Raw genomic sequence first — 12,131 nt, 5'->3', positions numbered from 1 at the left:
TAATCATGAATACTTTCTTAAACTTGTAGAAACCCCCGGAATATCGAATAGAAACATCAGTTTCGTTGATACTTATCCTTCCAAGTCTACTGTAAGGAGTTTTGCATGAACTTTTATACACTGTTGTTGAATAATCCTGTACATTACCCCTCACGTTCTTGGACTTACATTGCCGTAAGTTCAATGTAACAGCGTCTGATCTTATTTCTTTCATGGTGGAAAGAGCGTTTGTAAGCTCTCCCTTACTTAGCTCTGATATGCAAAACTCATGGTTTTCATCTCTCCTTGACATGACTATAACGCAAATAAGGTTATCATTAACAGCAGACACAAATTAATGTAGGCCGGCTACTCTTGGTTTGCTAGCACAAATTTGAATCTCATCTACGACCCTCAATTACGTAGTCCAGTCTATTTCATAGCCACCAGATATGCATTATTATATTGTTACTAGAATACTCAACATCAGTGTTGTTCACCTCCTGCTTTTTTCCACCTTATGAAGCTTTCGGGCTTTCCAACATTCCAACATATCATGGCGTACCACAGACTGTGTTTTCTGGGCTTTCCAGCTTCAAGTGCGGTACCTGGAATACTTGTTTTGGTGGAGTGGTCTCATTGACCTGTTGCTCACCAACAGGGTCAAATGGTGTACCTTCAACTGAGGTATTTAACATTTGATTAGTCTCACCATGGACCCTAGGGTCCATGGTCTCATGGACTAGTTGCTCTGTGTCAGGTTTGGCAACATGTCGATCGTCTTCACTTCTTTGTCCATTACCTGAATGATTTATCATTGGAGTATTCTCATTGGCCAGTTGCCCACTCTCGCTCGTGGCAAGTCTAGATTGTCTATAGTCTGCCGTGTTTGGTGGCAAATCATGGCTATTACACTTCCAGTTGCATTTGTACTTTAATACGCACGATACACACACTAACGTCACAGCTAAGATAATCAGCACTGGAACAATAATTTTCACAAAACTTTTACCAGACGAGTTTGGTTCACTTACATCGGGTGATATGAGATTATTTATTTCATCAGATGTACATGATTCTTTTGTGCTCTTCGATGGATCAGCTGTAGAGCTTAAGAATGAAGTTTGACAAAATCCCTCACGCACTCCGTTTATCGGCTGCATGGCGAGGGAAGGCGGCTCGAAACAGGTGGGACTATCGACGTAGACTATGGGCTGTCCTTGTGACTGTAGCCTGGAGTACCAAAGACGAAGGGGTTCTAGTTGACAGTCACAGATCCAAGGATTGCCTTCGAGTAAGAATACTCCAAGACGACCCAGTACCTCCTCCGATAGATTCTCAAGTCTCGTCAAGTTGTCATTGCGCATGTCCAGAGTCCTGATTTGCGGGAGGAGGAGAACTCTTCCAGTAGATATCAACTGGTTGTCAGAAAGGATAAGCGTCTGCAGTTGACTCAGTGGGGCAAAAATGTCACTGTGTAATACCATCAGTTTGTTCCACCCGAGATCGAGAACGTTTAGATGGCTCAAATTATCAAAGACACCAGGATCAAGACTTGACAAGCTGTTGTTGTTCAGGGCTATGAACTCCAATTTGATTACAACCTGAAAGGTGCCTATTTCAATGTCTTTGATGTTATTGTGACTTAATTTTATCCGTCGGAGTTCACCGGAGCCGTTTAGGGCAAGACGATCAAATGTCTCGAGATTGTTACTTTGAAGGTCAATCTGTTTCAGCTTTGATGCACCGGAGAAGGCGTTGGCTTCCACCTGTATAATTGAGAATATACAGTATAAACGACGAGTATAACGAAAATTGCTTCACCAAGAACTTTCAGATTGTCATGGCTGTGTGTGAATAATGCGTGAAATTCAAATCTAATTTTAAGTTTTAGTTCTCTGCCTGAAATTCAAATTCAATAGATATCTGTTTATACTGCGCAAAGAAATTAGTGTCATGATAATCAAACTTTGATTGTGGACATCTTCGGTAAGACAAGGCTTAATGTTGTAACTGAGAGGGAAACAATTCTGACGTTAACTTCAGGGTTAGGATACACTTCAAGGTGACTGACATCAGTGATCAATCCTCTTTACAATACCTCAAAACTTTCCTCTACAAGAACCTATCAGACCCTTGCATTACCGGTACTCTTTGTTTTTTAAAGGAGCCTAGCTCGTAATTTAGTTTGTACATTCTTTTTATTTTAATTTATCGTTTATCGTTATCTACTTGCGTAGTTCCTCAAAAGATGAAAATAAAACGAGTATTGTAGCTATACTAGTACCATTTTTTTAAAAAGGACAAAAAGAATCTGTGACAAATTATCACCCTATTTCTCTGCGCACACACAAATTCCTCGAAACTAGCTTTCGTGTAGGTCCCGTCATACTTCTCTTTGTTCAACCCCATTTCGATTTTGACCAGTTACCATTAGAATTGCTGTGTTATCACCATGTTTTCTTTTGTGTGTTCTGCACATTGTTTACAAGGTGAGAGAACTTGTACTAACATTTCTGTTGTAATATTCATAAATGAGAAGTATGAAAATAAAATGAATTGAAATTGAGATTGAATTATCGTAAGAAGAAATCACTTGTTTGGCATTCGTAATCACTTTTTAGAATATATATGTTGTTACGTCCGCTTCCCATCCCCATGCACTGTCATGTACTATATAGGCCCATTCAATGAACTGCAGTTTACACGATACTGTATCTGTGACAGCACTGACGCAGAAAAAACAAAATATCACTGTCATGTGTATCCTATAAGGACCACAGCCCTACATATCATACTAGAAAAAGAAAAGAGAGACTAATAGTCCAAAGTATGAAAGCAAAGTATATGACTAGCGGCAACTCATGCAGGAAAAAAAAAAATGAACGCAGATGTCACGATGTCCAACTCGCCATCGGCTGTAAGTTTAGGGCCTACCCTATAAAGGCCTACGCCTTGAAATAAGTTCTGCAATTAACATTTGACATATCTATACTGATTTATACCGTTATATCGGGCTCACCCCTCCCCTTTATTTTTAGTTAAAACAAAAGAAACAGAAAATGAAAGGAAGCGTGTTTGTTTTGCTGTAACTTGTTTGATTGAATTTTGCTTGTCAGTACTAGCAGATTCTAATTTTTGGAATCTAATTTTTACCTGTCTGATTTTATTGCTGGACAAGATGAGAAACTGGAGTTTAGAGAAGCCCGCGAAGGTTCCAGATTCGATTCTCTCGATCCGGTTGTGACGTAACGAGAGGTAGGATGCATCATTACACTCCATAGGTGCTTCACTCAACTGTCTGTGCTCACAGTTTGCTTCTCGCGTGGCCTCTGAATAGGTGCACTTGGCGTCGCATGAAGCACGGGTCGGAGTAGTCACAGTTGGCATACATCGCCCGCTGTTGTAATCCTGATCTAACAACAGTACAAACAAACACATTCTAATCATATTCTTTTCCGTCACTGGTATTAACTTTGATCCGAACATCTCTGGAGAGTGAAAACTGATTTCGTTGAATTAATGAAGGATATAAAATTGATTTACAGCTAGTGTCACACGTTGAAACTATGTAGCTCACGATGCTAAGACAGTTAGATGTGAGCCACTTCCATGGCTTTGATCGCGACGTGTAACTGACACTGTAATGCGGCGAGATCTTTAAACATTTCAAAATTTCGCGCAGTGTGATCACATGACATTGAGCATGAGCCAGCCAATCAGATCATTTGGGGATCCCCATTCTGCCGTAGTGGAAGTTTCCTGGTAGAACAATGCGTAATATAGCGTCTGCAGAGAATTTATATGCCTTGTTCAGGACTTAAAAGGAAAAAGACAACTGGAATACAATACAATGCTATTATGTTTATCAACATCATAGTGAGATAATCACATTACACAGGTAGATAGAAAAAAGAGAGACGGACGGAGAAAGAGGGGGAGAGAGCGAGAGAGGGAGGGGTAGAAGGAAGGTAGGTTATCGTGGTTATGGTCAATCTAACACTGACGAATCGTACACTTTATGCTGCTCACATCCAGACATGCAGTGAGGCCAGTGGTAGTCTACGTAACTGGTCTTTATATATATATATATAGTTATGATTACGATTTTATAATAGAATCATATATAATAAATGCATTATGCCTGTCAGAGTTGTAGGCACTCCACACTGACACGTTTAATTCTACGCGTTATATTCCATGCTTTAAAGGAAAATAATCATATTTGGCCGAGGGAGGCGGAATGAAAATAACGATTATGTACGTTTCACCTCCCTATAATCTCGATAGTAAAATATAGTGATTGCAGCTGCGCACAGGCAGAGGGACAACATTTTATTCAATTGTGGTGTTGTGCTTTGGTTTGGCTCACCATTAGACAAAGCTTTGACATGACTTCCGAAATTGTTAAAATTGCAACGAACAATCTGTTTTGTTTAATAACAGTAGAAACTATATTCTCTGTTAAAATCCGTATCAGATGTGAATGATTGAACGGGCTCTCGAAGTATTATAAAATATACATTATATTACTGTCAGAAATAGGAACGGACAAACATTTTATCCCGATGGTTGCACCTGTATGTCAAGGGGAGGGGTGCAAGCTTGTAGAAAAACAACCCACAGACTGGAAAAAGGCCAACACTGTGCCATTCAGAAACAGAGCTCTTTCCGTTTGCGAATCAATGTTTCACCTAAACAAAACCAGTACTGGAGGCAAAGGGTGCAAAGGTCGCTAACGGCTCTGTCTGTCTGGAAACATGAACGCTATGTGAAAGCTAGGTCATCATTCAGTTCGTATATGAGATAATGGATTTCGGTCTGTCCTCTACCATACTATAATGTCAAATATAAAGAATGGAAAAATATATAAACGTTGTTCACTGAAATAGAATTGATTTGCCACACACTGTCCCAGTACCCGCATTGCTGACTCACTTATTGTGGTTTTTCTAAAACCAAATTTAGAACGTTTCAAAAATGTTCGATTCTCAGAAGCACAAAAAATAAATGTTACTAGAAGCTTATTACAGAATTTACAATCTGTCGCAGAATCTTAAAGGCATATATAAGTAAATAATACTCCTGTAATACATTCTCTTCTTCGTGTGACCATTTCAGCTGCTAATATAGTCTTTATATTCTTCTGGTCTCCGTTTAATATTATTTCCGAATTGAAGATTGTTGAAGTTTTCATAAATATTTGAAACATTCTCCTTCTGAGAGGTCGTGCCAGGGAGTGGTGTCTGCTATGTTCATGAATCTAATGCAATAATTATTCCTGTACAAGACAGTGTGTGTACCGGTATGTATATTCGCATCTATACGTGTGTAAAATGTGTGTGAGGGATGGTTGTATGTTCGTGCCTTTGATTGTGTGTGCTAACTTGAGAACTTGCCATAGAAAAGTGCAACATGAAATGTATTATGCATCAAATCTTACGAATATGAGTTCTCATGCTATTTCATTCGTGAGATTTGTTCCATTTTTTCTTTACAGTCTTCTTGATTGTTAAAAGATTTGCAAAATGTGACTATTTGATCTGTATTCATTTGGCAATTTTTGTTTGGTCTGTTGTTTCCGTAACTGCTGCTGACCTTGATTTGAATGCTAATGATTTTTGTCAAGATTTGACCATTTTGTTTGTGTTCTTGCGTTTTATTTTAGGACTTTGATGAAAAACAGCTCATGCTGATCAAGACATCCTGCGTTGATATGTTTTGATGAATAGATACTAAATTAGTAGTAAATAGGTAAATAAAATCGTTAAATAAATAAGCATACCGTTGACGTCTAACAGTACCTAACAAAAATGGATGTGGTTTCAAACTTTGGGAGAACGGGAACGAATATGTCATTGTTTATTTTTCCCGTCTCTTGTAAGATTACATTAAAAACAATATTTTGCGATTTTTATTTACAACGTTGCAGTAACTATCTGAAAATCGTAAATCATTGATTGGTTTTTATCCTTGTGCCTTGCAGTGTTTTTTTTTTTCAATGGTTTGCTTACGTTATAAAGCCCATTATAACTGTCTGATTGTGCCGTATGAGCTGACCAATGAGAAGTGAGATAATGTCATTGGTGTTTCTTACCTCACTGTCATTTAGATACCGGTATAGCAGTCGAACGCTCCCCTGAAAGGGAAACTTACTTTCTACCCCCACACCCATGTCCCACCTTCTGCTCGCGTATGGACACACACACACACACACATACACACTCGCCTGCACTAACTCCTGGGTGCTGTGTAATGTAGTTTCTCCTCATTACAGGATTTATGATTTGAAAAAAAAATAACAATACAAGAAATGGCAATGATGAAAATGCTAAGTTTTGTATATATATATATATATATATATATATATATATATATAATTATATAGTTTGGTTATTGTCTTTTCAAATATGTACACAAAATATCAATTATAACACTTAACTTTTCGACCGGTACTCTTTAAATTCCTAATACACTGAGCTGAGGAACAAATCTAAAATTAGACTGAAAATTTCGATATAATAGAGTTCTACTTTCTTAGTCTACAATTTTAAGATTTGTCTCTAACCACAGTATCATAAATTGATTTCAAATCTAAGGAAGTTAGAAAGTACTTAGTGACCCTCCAGTTTCATTTTCTAAATTCTCAATAGATTTCCAAGCACTGACAGTGGCAGACCGTTTTTTATTAGCAATGCGGAGATCCTTGGTGGGGACACAGGTGAGATTGAATATATTAGAAAAAATATAATCGGCCCTGAAAAAGAATATATGTTGTATGTAAAACAATGATACGCACCACGTACACACGCACCATCCGACAAATACGAAACATACTCTATTAATACTGTGTGTCAATATTTCTTTGATAAATGTATTTTCATGATTAAATCATAATTATCTCTATATAGGCCATACGCATGTGCATAGTTATGATGCATACATATAATGTACATAAGAATCTGGTTTTAAATCTAAGATAAGTACATATTTTTGCACTCCATGTATCTTGCTCAAATGGCAAGATCGCCAATATTACATCAATCTGCAACCAAGACGTCACGAGTACACAATTGGACGTGTATGCCATACCATCAACATAGCCTAGTCACCTAAGACACTTGCATTACATTACACAAATTGAACTTGCTCTTAAAAAAAGTTCCCTGATAATCTTTAAAGCATCCCTCAAACTAATCAAAAAGAAGAGTTTACATTAAACACCAGCAGAAAATAAAGTGTGATATACAAATAGTACTTTTAGAATCATCTGTACGTTAAAAGAAGTGCAGTCTTGAAATATATCTCTCTAAAAAAAATCGAGTGAAAAAATTCATTCTTGAAGGAGTGAATACAAAAAAGAGTGAATTAGAGCGAAATTAGAGTGAATTTTTAGTGAAAATATTCATTTTCACTCGTTTTAGAGTGACCTCAGGGATTCCTCGAAGATTTTGGAGTGATCCCTGAGGTCACTCCAAAATGAGTGAAAATGAAAATTTCCACTCAAAATTCACTCTAATTTCGCTCTAATTCACCCTCTTTTTTTATTTTTTTTTTGGTATTCACTCGTTCAAGAGTGAATTTTTTCACTCGATTTTTTTTAATTGAGTAGTTAATTGCTTTATTTTTGTTGAGGTGTGTAATGCACTTTGTCTAATGGCCGTCAAGCTACTTGGTAAATACGATAGTATCTCTATGTGGCAAAAGGGACAAACATAAATGTTATGGAATTCATCCCCTATATCTGCAGATAAACATAATTTATAGTACATTGCAATTCATCTGTCAGGCTTGCATCAAACCTGCCCTTATTAACGGGTAGTCCATTAGATCGACATCTGAATTTACTTAATGTAATACAGTCGTTCTTACACAAGACCTGCAAATACTTCTGTTTTCTCACAGAGTTACTTTTTTTTTTTTAATTTCCAGATTGCAAGTTTGAATGCAAATTACTAGCACATAACGAACACGCACATTGTGCCCATGCACTTGAATGAATGATTGAATGAATAGATGGATTCATGGTCTCCTGCAAGAAGTTTCCCATGAATGTGCAGTTATACACTGTTCTTTATGCATTCCATGTGCACCACCACCGCCTCATGTCCTCGAAACTTGTGTAAACAAAGGGCCAGGTTGAAAAAAAAAAAATGTGGCCTTTTCCGATATCATGTTGCTGTATAATGTGTTTGATATCATGCACCATTCATAACAGTGGACAATGAACTGCAATTGGGAAAACACTATTTTGCTCTTAATCATTTTGTAAACTTGAATGAATCATTGATTAATAATTTTGATAAATCAATCTTGTTTGATCTAATTCAAAACACTCCCTTTTCTTCCCTTGGGATCTAAGCACTTTAAACATTAAAACTTATTTCACGGCCACAAGCAATATCATTCGTCAGTTCATATCAATATACATGTACATGAAGAGATACATTCCTTCATCAGCTTTCATCGCCGCATTACTGGAAAGAAGCAGAGACAAATGTTTGATTTTATGTTCTAGTGAAAGGGAATGAGTCTCAAAATGGTAACTGCTTTCGGGCATTCTCTATCTCTTCTGGTGTATAGCAGAATGACACAGATGGCGTTTTCCCGCCCTTTACGGCCGTATTACCCTCAAATCTATTAGTCTTTGTTGGTGTCGTGTCGTTGGTTCGTTGCTCTCTCTCATGCGTCGGAGCCTCATCTTGTGCTCCTTGCACTGAGAAATTTATCATTGGAGTAGTCTCAGTGGTTATTGGATCACTCTCGCGCATGTCATATTTCACTACTCTTTCTTCATTTACTGAGCTATTTCCCTTTAATGTATTCTCACTGGCGATTCGTTGCTCGCTCTGAGGAAATGACGTGCTCTCTTGGCCAGTAGATTTTCGACCGACTGCTGTCTTAGTTTTTGATCGCAAATGACGCTCAGAACTCCGGCATTTGTGTTTCCATACACATATCATCACACACACTAACATCATCGTTAAAATAACTGACGTTGCTGGAACGATTATTTTCAGGTTACTTTTACCACGAGAGTTTGATGGGCTTGTATCTGGGGATGTGAAATTGTTCATTTCATCAAATAATCCGTATGTGCTCTTTGTTGAGTCAGTGGTAGAGCTAAAGATTAAATTCGGGCAAAATCCCTCAAGACCTCCGTTTATTGGCTGCCTAGTGAGAGAAGGCGGCTCATAACAGATGGGACTATCAACATCAACTCTGTGATCTTCCGGCAGCTGTAGTCTGGAGTACCAAAGACGGAGTGTTTCTAGCTGACAGTCACAGTTCCAAGGATTGCCTTCGAGTAAGAATACTTCAAGACGACCCAGTGTCTCCTCCGTTAGCTTCTCAAGACTTGCCAGTCTGTTATTGCGAACGTCCAGAGTCGTGATTTCCGGGAGGAGGAGGATTGTTCCAGTAGAGATCAACTGGTTGTCAGAAAGGATGAGCGTCTGAAGTCGACTCAAGTGCGCAAAAATGTCGATGTGTAGTATCGACAGTTTGTTTCCTTGGAGGTTTATCACTTTCAGTTTTGGTGCACCAGTGAAGATATTGGCTTCCAGCTGTATAATGGTAAAAGAAATATGAACAACCATTATTTTAGTGTTCTGAGATTTGGTGTGTCCCGATTATGTGATACAGGTTGCTGGGATGTCAAAATGAACCTGACACAGACGTTTAATTAGTAGGCCTACTGTACGAGTCAGCTTGCTCTGGCATACCGGTATTGGCGATGCGTTTATCCTCCTTCACAACTGACCTAAACCCTATCCTCTATAGATTACTGAACCAGAGACCATTTTAATTTTCATGTCTACTCGCGTTTAGGACGAAGTTGTTTGTTTGTCAATACGCTTTTCTTCTTTTTCAATTCTTTCGAATGCATCCACTGCTGTAACATATTCATCATTAATTGAACAAGTCAACTTCTACTCCACACGTATCATTTAGATCTAGACAGTTTACACGGTTACCTAGCAACATCTGCATCTTCATAGACGGCCTCGAAATAAACCAACCAGCTGTACTTCCAGAATAAGCACACTGCTTCTCAAATCGACAGTATCAAAAATATTAATTATTGAAATAATCGAAGGACGCATATCCTTCGTGTCAAATGATTTTTTTTTTATATTGCTACCCCAGTAATGTTCATTTTTTTCCTCAGATTCGGAGCCTGCTTATGACGTGAAAAGCACACAAATTTTATATCAAAAGGCATGACAGTGTTTCACAGAAAATGCTTACAATATTCACCTTCAAATATCTCTAACTTCTGACCGAAATTGATAAAACATTTACTGCTTGCTTTCGTTCAACCTTTATCATATAAAAAAATGAAGTTTTGAGTGCGACTAGTGTCGGTTTCATTAAAAGGAAAGTGGTAGCCGGATGTGACGTCTGATATTGCGTATCAGTAGGCTCTCTATTGCTTGCCTCAAATGAACTTAGACACATTTTTGAGGATTAGAACTATACTTTTATATCGTATTTTGAACATCGTGCACATTGTACTGGCGAGCAATATATCTAGATCTCTGCATCTGTAGTAATCGATGTCTTACCTGTGTGATGTTATTGTTGGACAAGATGAGAACCTCTAGGTTGGAGAAGCCCTCGAAGGTTCCAGGTTCGATTCTCTCGATCTGATTTTGACTCAAGGAGAGATAGATAGCAGCATTACACTCCATGGGTACTTCACTCAGCTGTCGGTAATCACAGTTTGCTTCTCTCGTTGACTCTAAATAGTTGCATTTGGCGTCGCACGAAACACTGGCTGGAGTCCGCTGACTTGGCCTGCCTTGCCCGCTATGCTGGTCTACTAGCAGTAGAGCAACTGTCAGACACGTTTTCATTAGCGTAATGTTTTTGGCCATCGCTGTTTTTGGCGTTGACCAAATAATGGAGAGTAGAAAATCGAGTCTGAATTTATGTATATGAAACAGATTTCCACATGATTACCGACACGCCTTAAAACTGACCCGGGATCCAGAGGAAATTGAAGATATAGCGGTCACTGAGGCTTGATCCAACAAGTGCCTAATATATTTGGCGGGGATTTTCATTATTAAAAATTGGCGCTGATACTCGCGGAGGTGATCACGTGTCACATAACAAGCCCCCAAAGCAACCAATCAGATTCTAAAATATGAAGCGCAGCAGGGTAATCCCCGAATACTGTTGTTACTGCGGTCTCTCACCTCCCTGGTAGAATAATGCATCGTGGCGAATTCGCATTCTCATACGACTTGTACAATTAGATAACGAAAAAAAGGCAAACCTAGAAATACTCAGGGGTTCCTGTTGTTCATGGTCTTTATCAAAGTTAGAGACAGAGAGGGGGGAGAGAGAGGGGGAGAGAGAACGAGAAGTAAAAATGGGAAAAAAAATGAATTGAATGGGAGAAATTTGCAATGTCTTCTATACATACGAGCAAACAAAACACAGTTCCTCTGAGATAACAGAATGTATTTCATAGGGTCATAGGTTTCAATAATTTACAGTTAACAAGGAAAATGCACATCAAAATTAATGAACTATCCGAATTTCACTTCAATTAACATTACTCTTTCTCTTACTTCACCGTGCACAGACATTTTCTTCCTCAAGTATAACATGCTCTGCTGCCTGACAGGGGAAAAGGGCACATTGTGTATGCGAGAAAAAAGAAGCAGATTTGCTAGTTATCAGATCGTGCTATTTTTTCTTTCTTGTTTGTACGGAGACGGGACAAGACGGGAGCAAAATTGATGGAGATAGATGAAAAAGAATAAATACGCAGAGAGACGCAGAAAGAGAGACAAAGACAGGAATTGTGTGAGTAAAGGAGAGAGATAGCGAGAGAGGAAGAGAGACATATGACATACTACTACGATGACAAACATTGTGTTTGTGCATGTGTGGTGTGAATGTGTGATGGACTTTGACTTAATCGACCTCTCACACGTGATGGCGCGAATTGCAGGCCTTGAAGTAACGGCTACGGCGCCGCGGCGTCTGTACAAACGTACATACTAAGTATATATATATATATGAAGAGTTTGCTTGCAAAAACCGATAAGTCCATATTTGCCAAATGGAGATATTTGCGATTAAAAGTCAAGAAAAATAAAGAGAATAATAAGAAAATTTGTGCTTCTTTTGACCAT

The 12,131-nt window shown here is 38.4% G+C and overlaps 2 protein-coding genes across 2 annotated transcripts; both read right to left on the bottom strand.

The window, feature by feature from the left end:
- Positions 1-533: 533 nt before the first annotated feature.
- Positions 534-3,468, bottom strand: LOC140244002 (uncharacterized). The gene is made up of 2 exons (XM_072323657.1): positions 3,136-3,468; positions 534-1,748 (listed from the first exon to the last, which is right to left on the bottom strand). The coding sequence occupies exons 1-2, from the start codon at positions 3,466-3,468 to the stop codon at positions 534-536; spliced, it is 1,548 nt and encodes a 515-aa protein (XP_072179758.1).
- A 5,045-nt stretch (positions 3,469-8,513) lies between these two features.
- On the bottom strand, positions 8,514-10,859 carry LOC140244001 (uncharacterized). The gene is made up of 2 exons (XM_072323656.1): positions 10,548-10,859; positions 8,514-9,545 (listed from the first exon to the last, which is right to left on the bottom strand). Exons 1-2 carry the CDS (start codon positions 10,857-10,859, stop codon positions 8,514-8,516), a joined length of 1,344 nt encoding a protein of 447 aa, XP_072179757.1.
- Positions 10,860-12,131: the final 1,272 nt, after the last annotated feature.

Source organism: Diadema setosum, chromosome 20 (assembly GCF_964275005.1).
Source record: "Diadema setosum chromosome 20, eeDiaSeto1, whole genome shotgun sequence".
In the NCBI taxonomy this organism is placed as follows: Eukaryota; Metazoa; Echinodermata; class Echinoidea; order Diadematoida; family Diadematidae; genus Diadema; species Diadema setosum.
The sequence above is the reverse complement of the archived record's forward strand: the minus strand, read 5'-3'. Positions and strand labels throughout refer to the sequence as shown.

Excerpts from the sequence above, each read along its gene's own strand:
- LOC140244001 (XM_072323656.1), bottom strand. The coding sequence starts at position 10,859 with ATGGCCAAAAACATTACGCTAATGAAAACGTGTCTGACAGTTGCTCTA. Across the intron at positions 9,546-10,547 it reads CCAACAATAACATCACACAG|CTGGAAGCCAATATCTTCAC; the intron begins GTAAGACATCGA and ends ACCATTATACAG.
- LOC140244002 (XM_072323657.1), bottom strand. The coding sequence starts at position 3,468 with ATGTTCGGATCAAAGTTAATACCAGTGACGGAAAAGAATATGATTAGA. Across the intron at positions 1,749-3,135 it reads CCAGCAATAAAATCAGACAG|GTGGAAGCCAACGCCTTCTC; the intron begins GTAAAAATTAGA and ends TCAATTATACAG.